The following is a 13,774-nucleotide window of genomic DNA, read 5'->3' as shown; positions in this document are numbered from 1 at the left end:
GCATCACTATTCACACGTTGACTGACTAGCCTTGTCTACTTGCAAAAGAATATATATCTCATTCAAGGACAGTACTGTTGTATTTCATTGTATTAAGAAGATAAGAATGTACTCCCTCGGTTCACAAATATAAGATGTTTTAAGTTTTAGTGTGTTTGTTCATTTATTTTAGTTTGTATGTAGTTCATATTAAAATAATAAAAACATCTTATATTTGTGAACAAAGGGAGTAGATGTGTTCGTGTCCAACGAGTTATATGAAGTCTCTCGAGGTTACATGAAAACTAGATCTTGAAGGCGCGCGTTGCCGCGCCCGTCCATCTTAGGAAAGAAACTACAAAAAAATATTCGATGACTTTGGAACTATAGCATATGATAAATTTGTATTGTCTAAATTATTCTGCATAGATAGAGAGATTCGCTTACAAATTTGAACATCTTCACAAAATGGGGAATCAGTGATCACAACTATAACATGTCAAGTAAATACAAATCATGAATACCATCACTTGAATATTTTATGAACACTTCAAGGTGCAATCACATATCCAGTTATGATTTACATCTCTACTAATTCCTGGCACCAAGATACCAAATTGTTTAAAAGAGAAATATAATATATACTGTACAATATCATGCACATAACATTAATTTTATGCTAATGTTTGGGGATTTCATCTTCATAAAGAGGCTAAATCTCTACTGCACAACACACTGTTATATACTTATATGAGTGAATGACAATGGCGGCACAAATTACCAAGAATCTGGCGAGTCGGTATATGATCTCCTTCTCAATCAGTAAAATTACGAAAGCATGGCCCACCAGAGTAGTTGTCGACATTGCATGATCACATGACGACGTTCCTTCTAACCGCACAAACATGAACATAACTGAAAGAATTACCAGCACACGATGAATACTGAGATGAACTAATTGATGGTCGTCAAGGGTAAAAGTGTGGGGTAGCCTATGTTGTATGTCATCTTCTTGCTGCCTCTCGCCATGCTAGTTCCAACTACTAAAGTCCCGAACAAATTGTAAGCAATCAAATAGAAGGAAAACAATATAAATGAGCAAAGAACCTTAGCTATATACATTTGTACCACTGGGTCAGCCGAGCCTATCTCTGGGTCAATCCACTAAACTTACCCCTTGGTGTCTGTGGTAAGAGAGCGGTTTTTCCTAGCTGGGGCTACACGGTACCCATTATCACAGCCATCCACTAGTTCCCATGTTTCATGTGGATGTGTGCACACTGTTGTTGGCGCCAGTCGCTTAAGCTTAATTATCTGCCGTGAAGCCTACCAAATTCGGCTACTGTGCGTGACATGATGTGACATGCATGTGTCCTGACTTCTTAGACGAGACATGGTGGAGGATTTTGTCCACAAACTCTCTCACATGTTCTCTCTCTGACAAAACAAGTTATTCTCTCTCTCTCTTTCTCCTCTCTCTCACAGCCTCCCTCGGTCTCTCTCCTACCAAGATTTTCCTCGTTCGTTATCTCTCATGATACACAGTAGCTGTTTTTTCTCCAATGGAAGACAGTAGTTCTTTTCTCTCTCTTATCTCCCAAACTCTTTCACAAATGAGAATAATCTTCTCTCTCGTCCTCAAATTTATTTTCTTCTCTCTTTGCCTTTTCTCTTTTCTCTTCTTAAACATGCTCACAAAAAGAAATACTCTATCTCTCTCCTCACCTTCCCCCTCTCTCACCCACATGCGTGAAGAAACAAGAGAGCAGACAGCGTGCGGTCCATGTCACATGGCTACAGTGACAGAACCAACAAACAATGACAGGATCGACAGGTGCAGGACCTACAAGGGAATCTTGTTACTGTTCATGTAGCTATGCCTTTTCAGCCAATCACTGTGGCTACAGGGAATATTGCTGCTGGTGCTAGTCGTAGCACAGATCTCCACGGCGTGCCCAACGGTACAGATAATGGGTACCGTGTAGGACGAGCTAGGAAGGAATTTTGCGCTGTGGTAAGGGGAGGGTCACTGGATCAACCCACCAAACCCCATGTCTGTGTCTACGCCAAAGGGAAGGTTAACAAACACTCAAACCAGACGGTAAAAAGTTTAAGTTTATCCACTTAGGAAAAGGGGGGGTCACACCACATGGACTACAATGGGAACTGCCGCTCGTTTAGGAAACAAACATGAAATTTTCTGTTCTTTCCTTATTTAGTCCTACATCTGCAAGGGCAATAGTAAAACTGTCCTCCTAATTCTGCAACAATTTTAGCAGTTGCGTTAATGTCAAGTTGTAAAACAAAGAATGAAGAATGGCTGGAAATCTGAAAAAAAAACTGAGAATTTTATTAACTATAATAGGTATGACTATTTTTTGTTAGTGCCATTATCACTTGCAGCTTGCATACTTATCTTTATCATGTAAGACAAAGCAAGATTTCACACAATGTAATATAGTTCTCTCATGCGGACCCACAGAAAACAAATATATAACAACCAAGTTTAGCCTTTGCAAGTGATGAATATGGTTAACTACAGGAGAACAATTATCTATTTTTTTCATGCCGCTATGATACCATGATGCAAATATATATATATATATATATATATATATATATATATATATATATATATATATATATATATATATATATATATATATATATAGTGTTACTATTCAGCACCCAGGGTGCAGAATAAGTTATTCTTCACCCGAGTTAATCTTACGATCATTTCATAATTAAATTACGTTTGGAATTCAAATAGTTACATTTTTATTGATTCACTACGTAAAATTTGGCATGAAAAATAAAAATATAGGGCATAAGACAAGAAATTTTGCAGTTTATGTGTATTTTACATTATGTTTTTACGTTTGTAATTTTATATAACATAAAATATTTTTTACGACGATTATATTTTTTTACGGTCTCTTTTTACGTCAGAAATAAGACAAAATTTACAAAACGTAAAATTACGGTGTATTGATGGTAAAATAAAGGGGGTGAAGAATAACTATTCCTCATCCAGGGTGACGAATAGTCAATCCCCATATATATATATATATATATATATATATATATATATATATATATATATATATATAGACAAAAGCAAACTTATGAAACTTCACTATGGTGGCTGCAATCATGATCACACACTCGTGTTGGGATCTGGTCCCTCTCCTTACCTCGTTTGTATTTTCCTCTTATAAGTCATTTGATTGTTATTTCCTTTTATAGAAGAAGTTGGACCACGTTTGCTGCATGTGACCTGTAGTGCACAGCACTAGGCTGGCACGATGCCAGATCGTGGGGCAAGGACCACCCCGCATCCGGCTCGAAGGGTTCCAAGATGGATTTTGAGAAGGCACGTGTTCGCTGTCAACCAGCTTGACCGCCGTTGGGCTAACCGTTGCATCCGCTTGAGCACTTTCATGAACGGTGGACCACGATTCCTTTCCTTTGTAATCCCTGTACGCTCTCTCTGTTGCTGCGCTAGCAGCCCACACCACTGTTTCCTTCCCTCTCTAATAACTATATCTCTCTAGGGTGTACGTGCTGCTCAACTAGCTTATATTCATGGTAAGTAACACCTTCTTGGGCACGAAAGTCCACATGCTGCTCAACTAGCTTATGTAGTTGTGCCCAGAGTTGTCGCATGGAAGACCGCATTGCTAGTCGAGCTCACTAGCTCCTCCATGGAGCCCGGCGGCGTCGAACACCTGTTCAGCAACGTCGGCCTCTTCGAGCTGGCCTCGACGCCCGCCGAACGCTGCCCGGCTCCGCCCGCCGCGCCGGCGTCCTCTGGATCCACCTCGACATCCCCTCACCATGCAGCTTGGCGGAGGAACTACGTTAATCTTCTTCTTGATGCAAGTGGGCAGCGTGTTCATACATGGCCGTGGCTCCGTGCATGGTGTGTACGTGTTATTGAGCTGGCCATCTCCCCGGCCGGTGAGCATATTTGCCTTGCAGTTCCTAAATGCATTATTTTTTTTGCTGACTTTTGCAGTTTCTGTACACATTTACTGTTGAACCATGGCCTTCGTGCTGGCCCCTGGGCTTCCGTGCAGGGCTCCGCGCAGCGTTGGATGTGCCTGTCGCGGCCTCTTTTCTGCTGTTCTTGCTTCTTCCCTATGATTTTTTCGTTCGTTGTCTTGGAGAGGGAACGACAAGCTGCAGCGGCCAGAGTAGTAGGAGCAGCAGCTTCAACTCCAACGAAATGCTCTACATTTTTCTGCACTGATGTATTCGTTATGGTCCAACTGAATTAGTTTTGACTGAATCTTACTCTCTGCAGTTTGTGAGATTTGTTCTCCAGTTCATACTGCGCGTCAACTGTTTGATAGAATGTCTTTGAAAAAAATGTTTGATGGACTGCCAGAAAAGAATGCACGACCGCGAAATACTACGACTGCTGTTGCTGGATAGAGGCAGCCTGAAATACTACGACCGCGAAAGGTAGAGCAGGTTCGGACACTACTCGCACCGAGAAAATTACTTTGTCCTGCACTCGTGGCGGGTATCCGATGTGCTGGGTCGCCTACACATACGACGCGTTGAGGTTTTGTAAAGCAATCAAGCGCCATTCTTTATTTATTAAGACCCATGTACTCTAGAGTAGCGAACCAGGCCATGGCCGCCGGCGACGGCAACGACCGCGGTTACGGTCGATCAGGGATAATTAATGCGTGCATGGTCAAGTGGCTTTATTTTCTAGCGCGAGCGGTGCCCAACCGTGTACACTGAGTTAGACCCCCATGCACGCGGGCGGATGGGCGTGGGACGTACTGCCACACACGCCAAACAGATCCACGCATTGGAAGAGGTGCATATCAAAAGACGTACACCCGACGACCCTTCATGTACGAGGGGTGACACCCCGACCCCCAAACCCCCACCTTTCCTGGACAATTAGAGGCGCTCGACCAACCATGCCACGAGCATACGACACCATCATAGACATGGTCACAACCTTCACCCTGTTGCGCATGCATGGCAGCCTCTGTTTACTGTGCAGATTGCAGTTAATAATCCGGCAGGCCATTAGTAAAAAGGAAGGCCAGACCCGTATTGAACTCGCATGCACTAAAAAAGGCAAAGCCCTACCACCCTTTACAAAGCCCGGTAGAGTAAATGCTGCTTCTTACCAACGGTGCCAGCCACTTCACAGCTTGCTAGACGAAAATAGCAGTTTTTAAAACAGTAGACATGACACGGCGCCGTGGAACTTTTGACAAATATCCGAAATTAGCCGTTGTCATATGCTTGCCGAAATCAGCTACTGCCGCACACTGCTAACTCATAAAGCGGCGAGGTCACTTGCCCTGAATACACCTGCAAAAGCCAGGTAGTAGGCTTCCATTTTCGGCCACTGACAAGCAAAAGGTCCGTCGAAGCTTTCCTCTATTGCAGTGGCGAAATTCAACAAATCATAAAATCACAACCTTATCCACTCAAAAGTTCGGATCTCAAAGCAAACGAATGGTTCTGATAGGCACCATCCGAGCTAGTGTGGGTAGCAAATCCATACTCGATCATAAGTGTCGGTCATGAGTGTCGGTCATGATGAACTTCGACCTTAGATCATGCTCTCACCATCTGACTATGCACTTTCCCCGCAACATCGAAATGGGACTAACACATGAATGTGTTCTGATCACGTCTTTTCAACCAAACTTGTATATGTTGTAGCATCAAATCATGAATAGGTCTGAGCAACAGTGTTCAAACCTAAGATATCCACGCACTGCAGCCACTCTAGGTACCCTGACGTTTATCACTCAAGGGCAACTAAGACAAAAGAAATTAAGGTCATCTCATAGTTTCTTGGAAGGAGAGTTTAATAGAAGGTGAAGTATACACAGCACGTGAAGGGCACTACAATACGATGTCACATGCTCACCTGGATCTAAACGGAACGGAGTAGAGCAGAAGTGCAGAAATATAGCCCCAATGTTGTATTCGCGTGTATCATCTGGCCGATGTTTCCTCGCACAGAAGGAGAGAAGGCATCCTGATCCCGTCGCCTGCCATCCACTTGTCTTTGCTTGGGGTTTCGTGAGAGGGATCGGATGGCGGATGAACCACATGAGGCATGTTCAATTGGTCTGGGCCACTGTGTGAAAAGGTTGCGGCCGTTGAACATGGGGTTTCAGCTTCGGTTACAGGAAGGGAAGGGGCGTGTGGTACAGCTGCAAGGCATGGAGGACGATGCAGCAGTAACGCAGGATGACAGCCGGCGGTGAAAACCGACGGCGCAGGTGGCCGCCTCAGCCGCCATACATGACGATGCAAGACAGGAAATAACTGCAAGGAAGGGCTACGGAGGAAGAGTAGCGGGCGGGTGGACTGTACCCACCATGGAATGACGACGGATCAAGGAGGAAGGAACGCCGTCACATCGAGGAGGAAGGAACGGCGGCGCAGAGGAACGAAGAAACCGTTCGTTCGGGGTGGGATATCGCTGAAACCTGGACAACTTGGGCAGTTGGCGTTGGAATGGAAAGAAGTGGGCCTTAACGGCCCGATTACTGCGACGAACGTGAGGTCGTTCCGCAGAGCAGCGGCCCGCGAGACGGGGCGCGACGCGCGCGGCGTCCTGGGATGCCTGACTTTGATCTGCATCGTACGCTCGAGGATCCGACGGCTCAGACTGTCAAATCGCTATGGAGGCTCCTAACTAGCTGTGTTATACTGTTTTTCAATAAATCAAAGAAGCTTCATGGCTCATGGTGGTTGCTAGTCGGAGATGGGATCTCCCAAATCATGTCCAGGGAGGAGGAAGCCGATAGTTGCAGAGCGCCCCAAACTTGCATGATAGTCAGGCAGTGCAAATGTCCTTTACGGACGCGTCGCATCTTGGGCGGAGGCTACTGGGAGCTATAGTCCTCCTGTTGAGGTTGTGCTTGGTGTTGAGGCGGTTTCTGAACAACAACCAACCAAAGTTATATACCTTGATATGCACTTAAGAGGACCAAATTAGGTGGCCGGTGGGGTCCTTGACTTTTTCAGTAGTGAGAAGATCATAGGTCTTCCTAGAGGAGAAGTTCGCCCCATGAAGCAGGACTCTGTCATCGTTGTTGTCGTTAGGACCAAAGTCCTACAATGAAGACAACACCTCATCGAGCTCTCTTGAAGCAACATTAGTAAAGAGAACCAACTTTTTTTTAAACTCGTCTTGAGGCAAAGTTGGTTGCGTAGCAGGTGATGCATCAATATGATTATAGCATCGTTGCGCCCTTTAGGCCCACCATCTTCCAAGCATGAACTGTTGAAATATATTGCCCGCCACTCTCCATCAGTTCGGACTTTTGGATGAGTTGGCCGGAGCATGAATTCGATATGGTATCCGAGCTAGGAGGTCTTGAGTTCAAGACCCTGCCAACGCAGTATTAAAAAAAAAGATTATGCGACCTACATAAATCCCCCGTCTAAGAGCTAAATAAGCCTAGAAGTGAGGAGGAGTGTCGAAATATATTGCCCGCCTCCCTCCATCAGTTCGGACTTTTGGAGCAACTGGCTGGAGCATTAATTCAATATGGTATCCGAGCCAAGAGACCTTGAGTTCAAGACCCTGCCAACGCAGTGTTAAATAAAACGATTCTGCGGACATCGATCCCACGTCTAAGGGCTAAAATAGCCTAGACGTGAGTGGGAGTGTTGAAATATATTGCCCGCCTCCCTCCATCAGTTCAGACTTTTGGATGAGTTTGCTGGAGCATGAATTCAATATGAACCTCACTGATAGCAAGCTGGAAAGTCGCACCATATGATTTGGCTCAACTCTTAAAGATCCTTCTATCGCTTTCTTGCCAAATCGACCACCAAAGGAGGCAAATGGTGTTCTATCATTCACACAACTTTTGATGTTAGAAGAACTAGCGGTCCACCCTTCACCCACAATGAAGGGATATGGTGTTGATGGTTAGAAGGGAAACAACAGGAAGATTGAAATTCATAGCAGCCATAGAGTAAATCGAGCACAAGTAGGAGTACTGAGAGAAGAGGTGGAGGGTTGTCTCTGAGTGACAATGATAGAGAAAACTGATAGCGGTGTTGGGTCATCCCTAGCGATCAAGTATGTCATGGTTTTCGAAATAGGCTTTCATCCAACATTATATATAAAGTCCAAACAGTCGAACCGATACAAGGTGGTGAGAAAGTACCCAAACAAGCAGACCAAAACATAAAAATGACAGCCGAGATAAAGATGAGAACACCTCAACTCTAATCATTAAAATATGAATCACCACACCTAGCAAATGACATCTAAACTATTGAGCAGGAGTGAACCACACTGCATTGGAAAACCACTGGACCCTGATGCACCGAACACACCAAGCCATTGCCGGATAGGGTAGTCATATGCCCTCTCGCTCCTAGCTGTGAAGCACCAATCCTGCATGTGGATAGCGAGGACCGAGGATGGTGACTACAAGGGCACTTGTAAAGCTAGGAGACCAAAGAATCCACCCCATGCCAGACTTGAAGAAGCTTCATGCCAGGATCAAAGCAAGTCTGAAGACGTCTACACACTGCAACACCAGATGGCACATGAGTTCCTTGACAAACGCCCCAAAGATGGTAACGACAAAGTCACCGCCGCCGAGCCCGAAATGACAGGCAAGGGGTTTTACCTGGAAGGCTGGAACGGATAGGATACCCCCCCCCCCCCCCCCCCGAGAGGTAAGTGACACCCATAGGTATCATCGTCACTGGCGTAAGCGCAGAACAATCACTCGGACCCTCCCCTGTGTCACCCGAGGTACCAAGGCCGATCCAACCCGAGGGGAAGGCCACCTAGCCAACACGTGCCCTCTAGGTCTTGGTCAGGGAGTCGCGACGACACCATAAATCGTCCTCCACTCATACGCCTACTACCCTCATATCCAAGAGGAATTGCCACCACCGCTACAGCTCCGCCCGCCAACAAGCCACCCGCACAGCCTCACCTCTCGGGGCTGCCGGCATCCATGGCCCCAAGCCAACATCCCAATCCGCACCCGCATTGCCACCCACCAAAGGCACTAGCGGGAACGCCACTCCTTCCCACCCTAAGGCAACCCCGAACCCTGAACAACATGGCAAAACCGACGGAATCTGAATGAAGGAGAGTATAACCCTGCGGTCGCCCACCAACAACTACGGTGGCAGTCATTGGGCTTTGGATCGGCCCCATCGCCTAAGGCAGCTGGATCTTTTTTTAGGACTAGGCAGCTGGATCTAGGCTAGCACAATGCTCTCCGCTACTCCTCTCCTGGGAGCAACCAACACAACTCTGGCTACCGGCGATTCGAGAATGTCACTGCCCTACCAGCCGTAGGGCCCCAACCACCAGAAGGAAGCCCAGAGCTTCTGGCACCACAGGCTCCTGAAACCAACTCCTAGGGCATAGATCTACCACAACATGCATGCACAGCTCCTTCAGCACAGCAGCCCGCTGCTACGCCGCTGGGAACCGTCGCTCCACCCGACATCAAGAAATATATAACACATAGAATAGAGAGTGGGTTTTCAGCTCCCGGGTGCCTAGGCACCCTCTATGAACAGTAAAATGAAAACAAAATAGAAAAAAATCAAAAAAAATCTGAAACTTTCCAACATCAAAGATGATCAAACTTTGTAGGTGCTTGCAAGTTTTCATGCAAAAAAACCCATTCGAGGAGCTCTACACACGAAAAAGATTTCCGCGCTTGAAGTTTTGAGCACTTTTAGTACCGAAATCTGAAACTCGTTTGTACACCTTTCTCTACATGATATTTTGGCGTAAGAACCTACAAAGTTTGATCATTTTTTATGTTGCAAAGTTTCATATTTTTTGAATTTTTTCTATTTTTTTGAATTTATTATTCATAGAGGGTGCCTAGGCACCCGGGAGCTGTTACACCTTTCTGCATAGAATATTGCCTCCAATGACCGTTTGTGTGCATATGAAAATTGTAGTTTCTGAGTTGATTGACTTTTTTGCACACAAAGAGCGACTTCAATTACCGTAAGTGACTTTTACTCAAAGAGTTTATGTAGATTTGGGAGAGGCTATTTTGCCTAGAAAAAAATGTTGTTCATCGATTCCACGTGACGTCTTCTATCGCCTTCATCTTCCTCCTTGTACCCTCATCGATGCGCCCTCTTGCCGCCGTCTCCCGTAGCAGGCGTGCCTGTTGCGCCGCCCTTCCCCACCCGTGCGGCCGTGTCGCCTCCTCCATCTAGTTGTTGCATGTTGTCCCTCTAAACCTCATTCTTCGGCGCTAACTGATGTACTTGCACAGTCAGCCCTCTTGCTCACCTCTGTCGGCAACGCCGCCTCCCGTCTCCGGCAGGGCTTCATGCCTCGCATCAAACTAATTGACGAGTGAATTGAGGTCTTACCAATATTTATTTTGTGCCAAATAAAATGGTATGTTTTTTTCTTTCTTTCTTTCTTTTCTACTTTTAAGTGTACCATGAGAAGGAGTAGATTTTTGGAGGCAAGAAAGGCAAACTACCCGCTACCCACTCCTTTGCTAAAAGCAAAAAACAAAAAAAAAAAACTGGCTACCCACTCCACTCCACTCCACTGGCCTTAGCTCGTCTGTCTGGGATGAGAAAGGAAAGCGGCGTTCGTTTGTTTTTCAAGAAAATTCCGATGTACGCTGCGTGCCAAAGCCGACCGAATGGCGCGCCGCACTAGGCGCTAGGCGGTGAGATAAGGCGCCGAGAGAAAGTCGCGAGCTGCGCTTCTCGCTGTCTCCACATTGCACTCTCGTCTTCCTCACTCACTCCCTCCTCGCGTGCTTCTGTGCGACGACCGATCCATGGAGAAGGCGGCGTCCTTCCTCTCGTCCCTCCTCGGCGGCGGCGGCGGGGGCGAGGAGCCGTCCGGAGAGCCGGCGGCGACGGTGGCGTCCATCCTCATATACCCCGTCAAGTCCTGCAGGGGCGTCTCCGTGCCGCAGGCCCCCGTCACCTCCACAGGTATCATTTTCTCGTGTGCCCCTCTCGTGTCCTGTGTCGTGTTGAGCTATGATCTGATGGCGGCGGCCGATGGACTGCAGGGTTCAGGTGGGATCGGCAGTGGTCGGTGGTGAACGGCAAGGGCAGGGCCCTCACGCAGCGGGTGGAGCCCAAGATGGCGCTTGTCGAGGTGGAGTTGCCGCCGGAGGCCTTCGACGAGGAGTGGCAGCCCGCCCTCGACTCCTACATGGGTATGCCATGCTCTTACTGTTTTCTTTTGGTTTAGCCGGCGGTTTGATCACACTAATTTAGTTTCCAGCAAATTCTTCTGTTTCCAGCAAATTGGTCAAGCAATACTGCCCGATCTATGCACTAGCAGATTTTTATTTTATTTTTGCGGGGATATGCGCTACCAGTAGATTTCATCAAAAGTAATTGTGTTTTTCTTCTCACAAAATTGGTTTCCAACCTTTTTGTCATCAAGTAACTGCGGTTATAAGTGCACCTGGGATGTGAACTGTGGTGTCCTTTCATTTTTTATACGTATATGTTTCAGAGTTAATCTCCACAAGATCAATTTTATTTGACCTTCTGCTGATTGCAGTTATAAGAGCGCCTGGAATGGACACGCTGAAGGTCCCTCTTGTTGCGGAACGCGCCACGCTCGATGATGTCTCCGTGTGGGAGTGGTCTGGTTCTGCCTATGATGAAGGAGCTGAAGCAGCCGAATGGCTCTCCTCCTATTTCGGGAAGCCAAGTCGCCTTGTGAGGTTTAAGGAAGGTGTATACCTTGTGGTGTTCTTTAACAGTCACAAAAAATACATTGGATGTCTGTCTATTTGTTCAGAAAATGTTTTCTCGATCAGATCATCTATGGTACTGAGTGAGAATGTCTGTTTCTATGTTTTTGGCAGAGTCCGAAATCAGGCCGACTGATCCAGAGTATGCTCAAGGTTACAAGCTCATGTTTACGGATGTCTTCCCTTTCCTGATGGCCTCCCAGGTAGTACCTTCATACTTCACCGCTCAGACTGTTTGCCTATGTATGAACTATGAAGGCTATGTGCACTGCTGATAAACACAAAGCTCAAGCTGACAGTTCAAATAATTTGTAGGGCTCACTGGATGCACTGAATGAGATTCTTAAGGAACCTGTACCGATCAATCGCTTCAGACCAAAGTAAGCAGGACACTGTATTTTCTGAAAAACCTTTTTGCCGGGGGTTTATGTATTAAAAATTATCATACCAGGTTGCTTAATATTCACCTATCTTTTGTGTTCTTACAAACATGGTTTGCTTTGACAGTATTTTAGTTGATGGATGCCACCCATACTCGGAGGATCTGTGGAAAACCATAAAGATAAACAAGCTGACATTTGACGGGGTGAAGTTATGCGACCGTTGCAAGGTAAAACTTTCAAGATCTGTTTCTGTGGTTGACATGCAAAGTACCACCAGGCATGCAACTCAACGACGGACGCACGATGGGGATTAGTTTCATTTATGAAGTTGTTCGTTTGTTTCATATAAACCTTACACCACCATAATTCAGTAGTATGATGTGCACTAAACATTCACACCGCACAATATAAATAGTTGAATACTCTATGCTTAGTTTCTCTGTTTGCTGATTCAGGTGCCAACCGTTAATCAAGAGAACGGAATACTTGGCACCGAACCAGCAGAAACTATGCTGACATTCCGGTCCGGTGAAGTGATCCGTCCGAGCCACAAGAATAAACACAAGGTAATTAATTGTCTCTTTCAACCTATTCTACTTTTGGCAGTAGAACAAGCCGTTTACTGCTCGCATTTTTATCTTGTTTTGCAGGTGTACTTTGGGCAATATCTGGTCTGCAAGGAAGCGGTATCAGCAAAGGGAAAAGGGAGGATCGTCAAGGTCGGCGACCCGGTTTACGTTCTTCAGACATACCCTTCTTCGGACGAAGTTCCAGCCTGAGCAAGGGCATGGTAGCACCTACCATATACTCCCTCCGTCCCAAAACAAGTGTCTCAACTTTAGTACTAATGTTACTAAAGTTGAGACATTTTTGGGACGAGGGGAGTATGTTTTATGTGTGTTTCAAAGAGACGGCCTGTTGGTTGAATTTGTGCACGCATTGCGTAAATTCAACTTTGCAATAAAGTAAATTCAGCTTAGCAATAAAATCTTGACGAGCGTGACCGTCATGATTGTTGGGGAACGTAGCAGAAATTCAAAATTTTCTACGCATCATCAAAATCAATCTATGGAGTAATCTAGCAACGAGGGGAAGGGGAGTGCATCTACATACCATTGTAGATCGCGATGCGGAAGCGTTGCAAGAACGCGGATGAGGGAGTCGTACTCGTAGCGATTCAGATCGCGGTTGATTCTGATATAAGCACCAAAGAACGGTGCCTCCGCGTTCAACACACGTGCAGCCCGGTGACGTCTCCCACGCCTTGATCCAGCAAGGAGAGAGGGAGAGGTTGGGGAAGACTCCGTCCAGCAGCAGCACGACGGCGTGGTGGTGGTGGAGGAGCGTGGCAATCCTGCAGGGCTTCGCCAAGCACCGCGGGAGAGGAGGAGGAGGAGGTAGGGCTGCGCCAGGGAGAGGAAAACTCATGTGTTTGCAGCCCCCAATGCCTCAACTATATATAGGGGAGAGGGAGGGGGCTGCGCCCCCTCTATGGTTTCCACCCCAAGGGGTGCGGCAGCCCCAAAACCCATCTAGGGTGGCGGCCAAGTGGGGGGAGAGGGAGGCGCACCAGGCATGGGCCTTAAGGGCCCATCTGCCCTAGGGTTTGCCCCCTCTTCTCTCCAGGCGCATGGGCCTTGGTGGGGAGGCGCCCCAGCCCACTTAGGGGCT

At 46.6% G+C, this 13,774-nt stretch overlaps 1 protein-coding gene across 1 annotated transcript; it reads left to right on the top strand.

Annotated features, from left to right (window-relative positions):
* Positions 1-10,681: 10,681 nt before the first annotated feature.
* Positions 10,682-13,082, top strand: LOC123125457 (mitochondrial amidoxime reducing component 2). Its single transcript, XM_044545945.1, has 8 exons — positions 10,682-10,941; positions 11,022-11,171; positions 11,525-11,701; positions 11,835-11,923; positions 12,036-12,100; positions 12,228-12,330; positions 12,559-12,669; positions 12,754-13,082. The coding sequence occupies exons 1-8, from the start codon at positions 10,782-10,784 to the stop codon at positions 12,880-12,882; spliced, it is 984 nt and encodes a 327-aa protein (XP_044401880.1). The 5' UTR covers positions 10,682-10,781; the 3' UTR covers positions 12,883-13,082.
* The last annotated feature ends 692 nt before the right edge of the window (positions 13,083-13,774 follow it).

Source organism: Triticum aestivum, chromosome 5D, assembly GCF_018294505.1.
Source record: "Triticum aestivum cultivar Chinese Spring chromosome 5D, IWGSC CS RefSeq v2.1, whole genome shotgun sequence".
In the NCBI taxonomy this organism is placed as follows: Eukaryota; Viridiplantae; Streptophyta; class Magnoliopsida; order Poales; family Poaceae; genus Triticum; species Triticum aestivum.
This window is presented reverse-complemented; position numbering and strand designations above follow the sequence as displayed.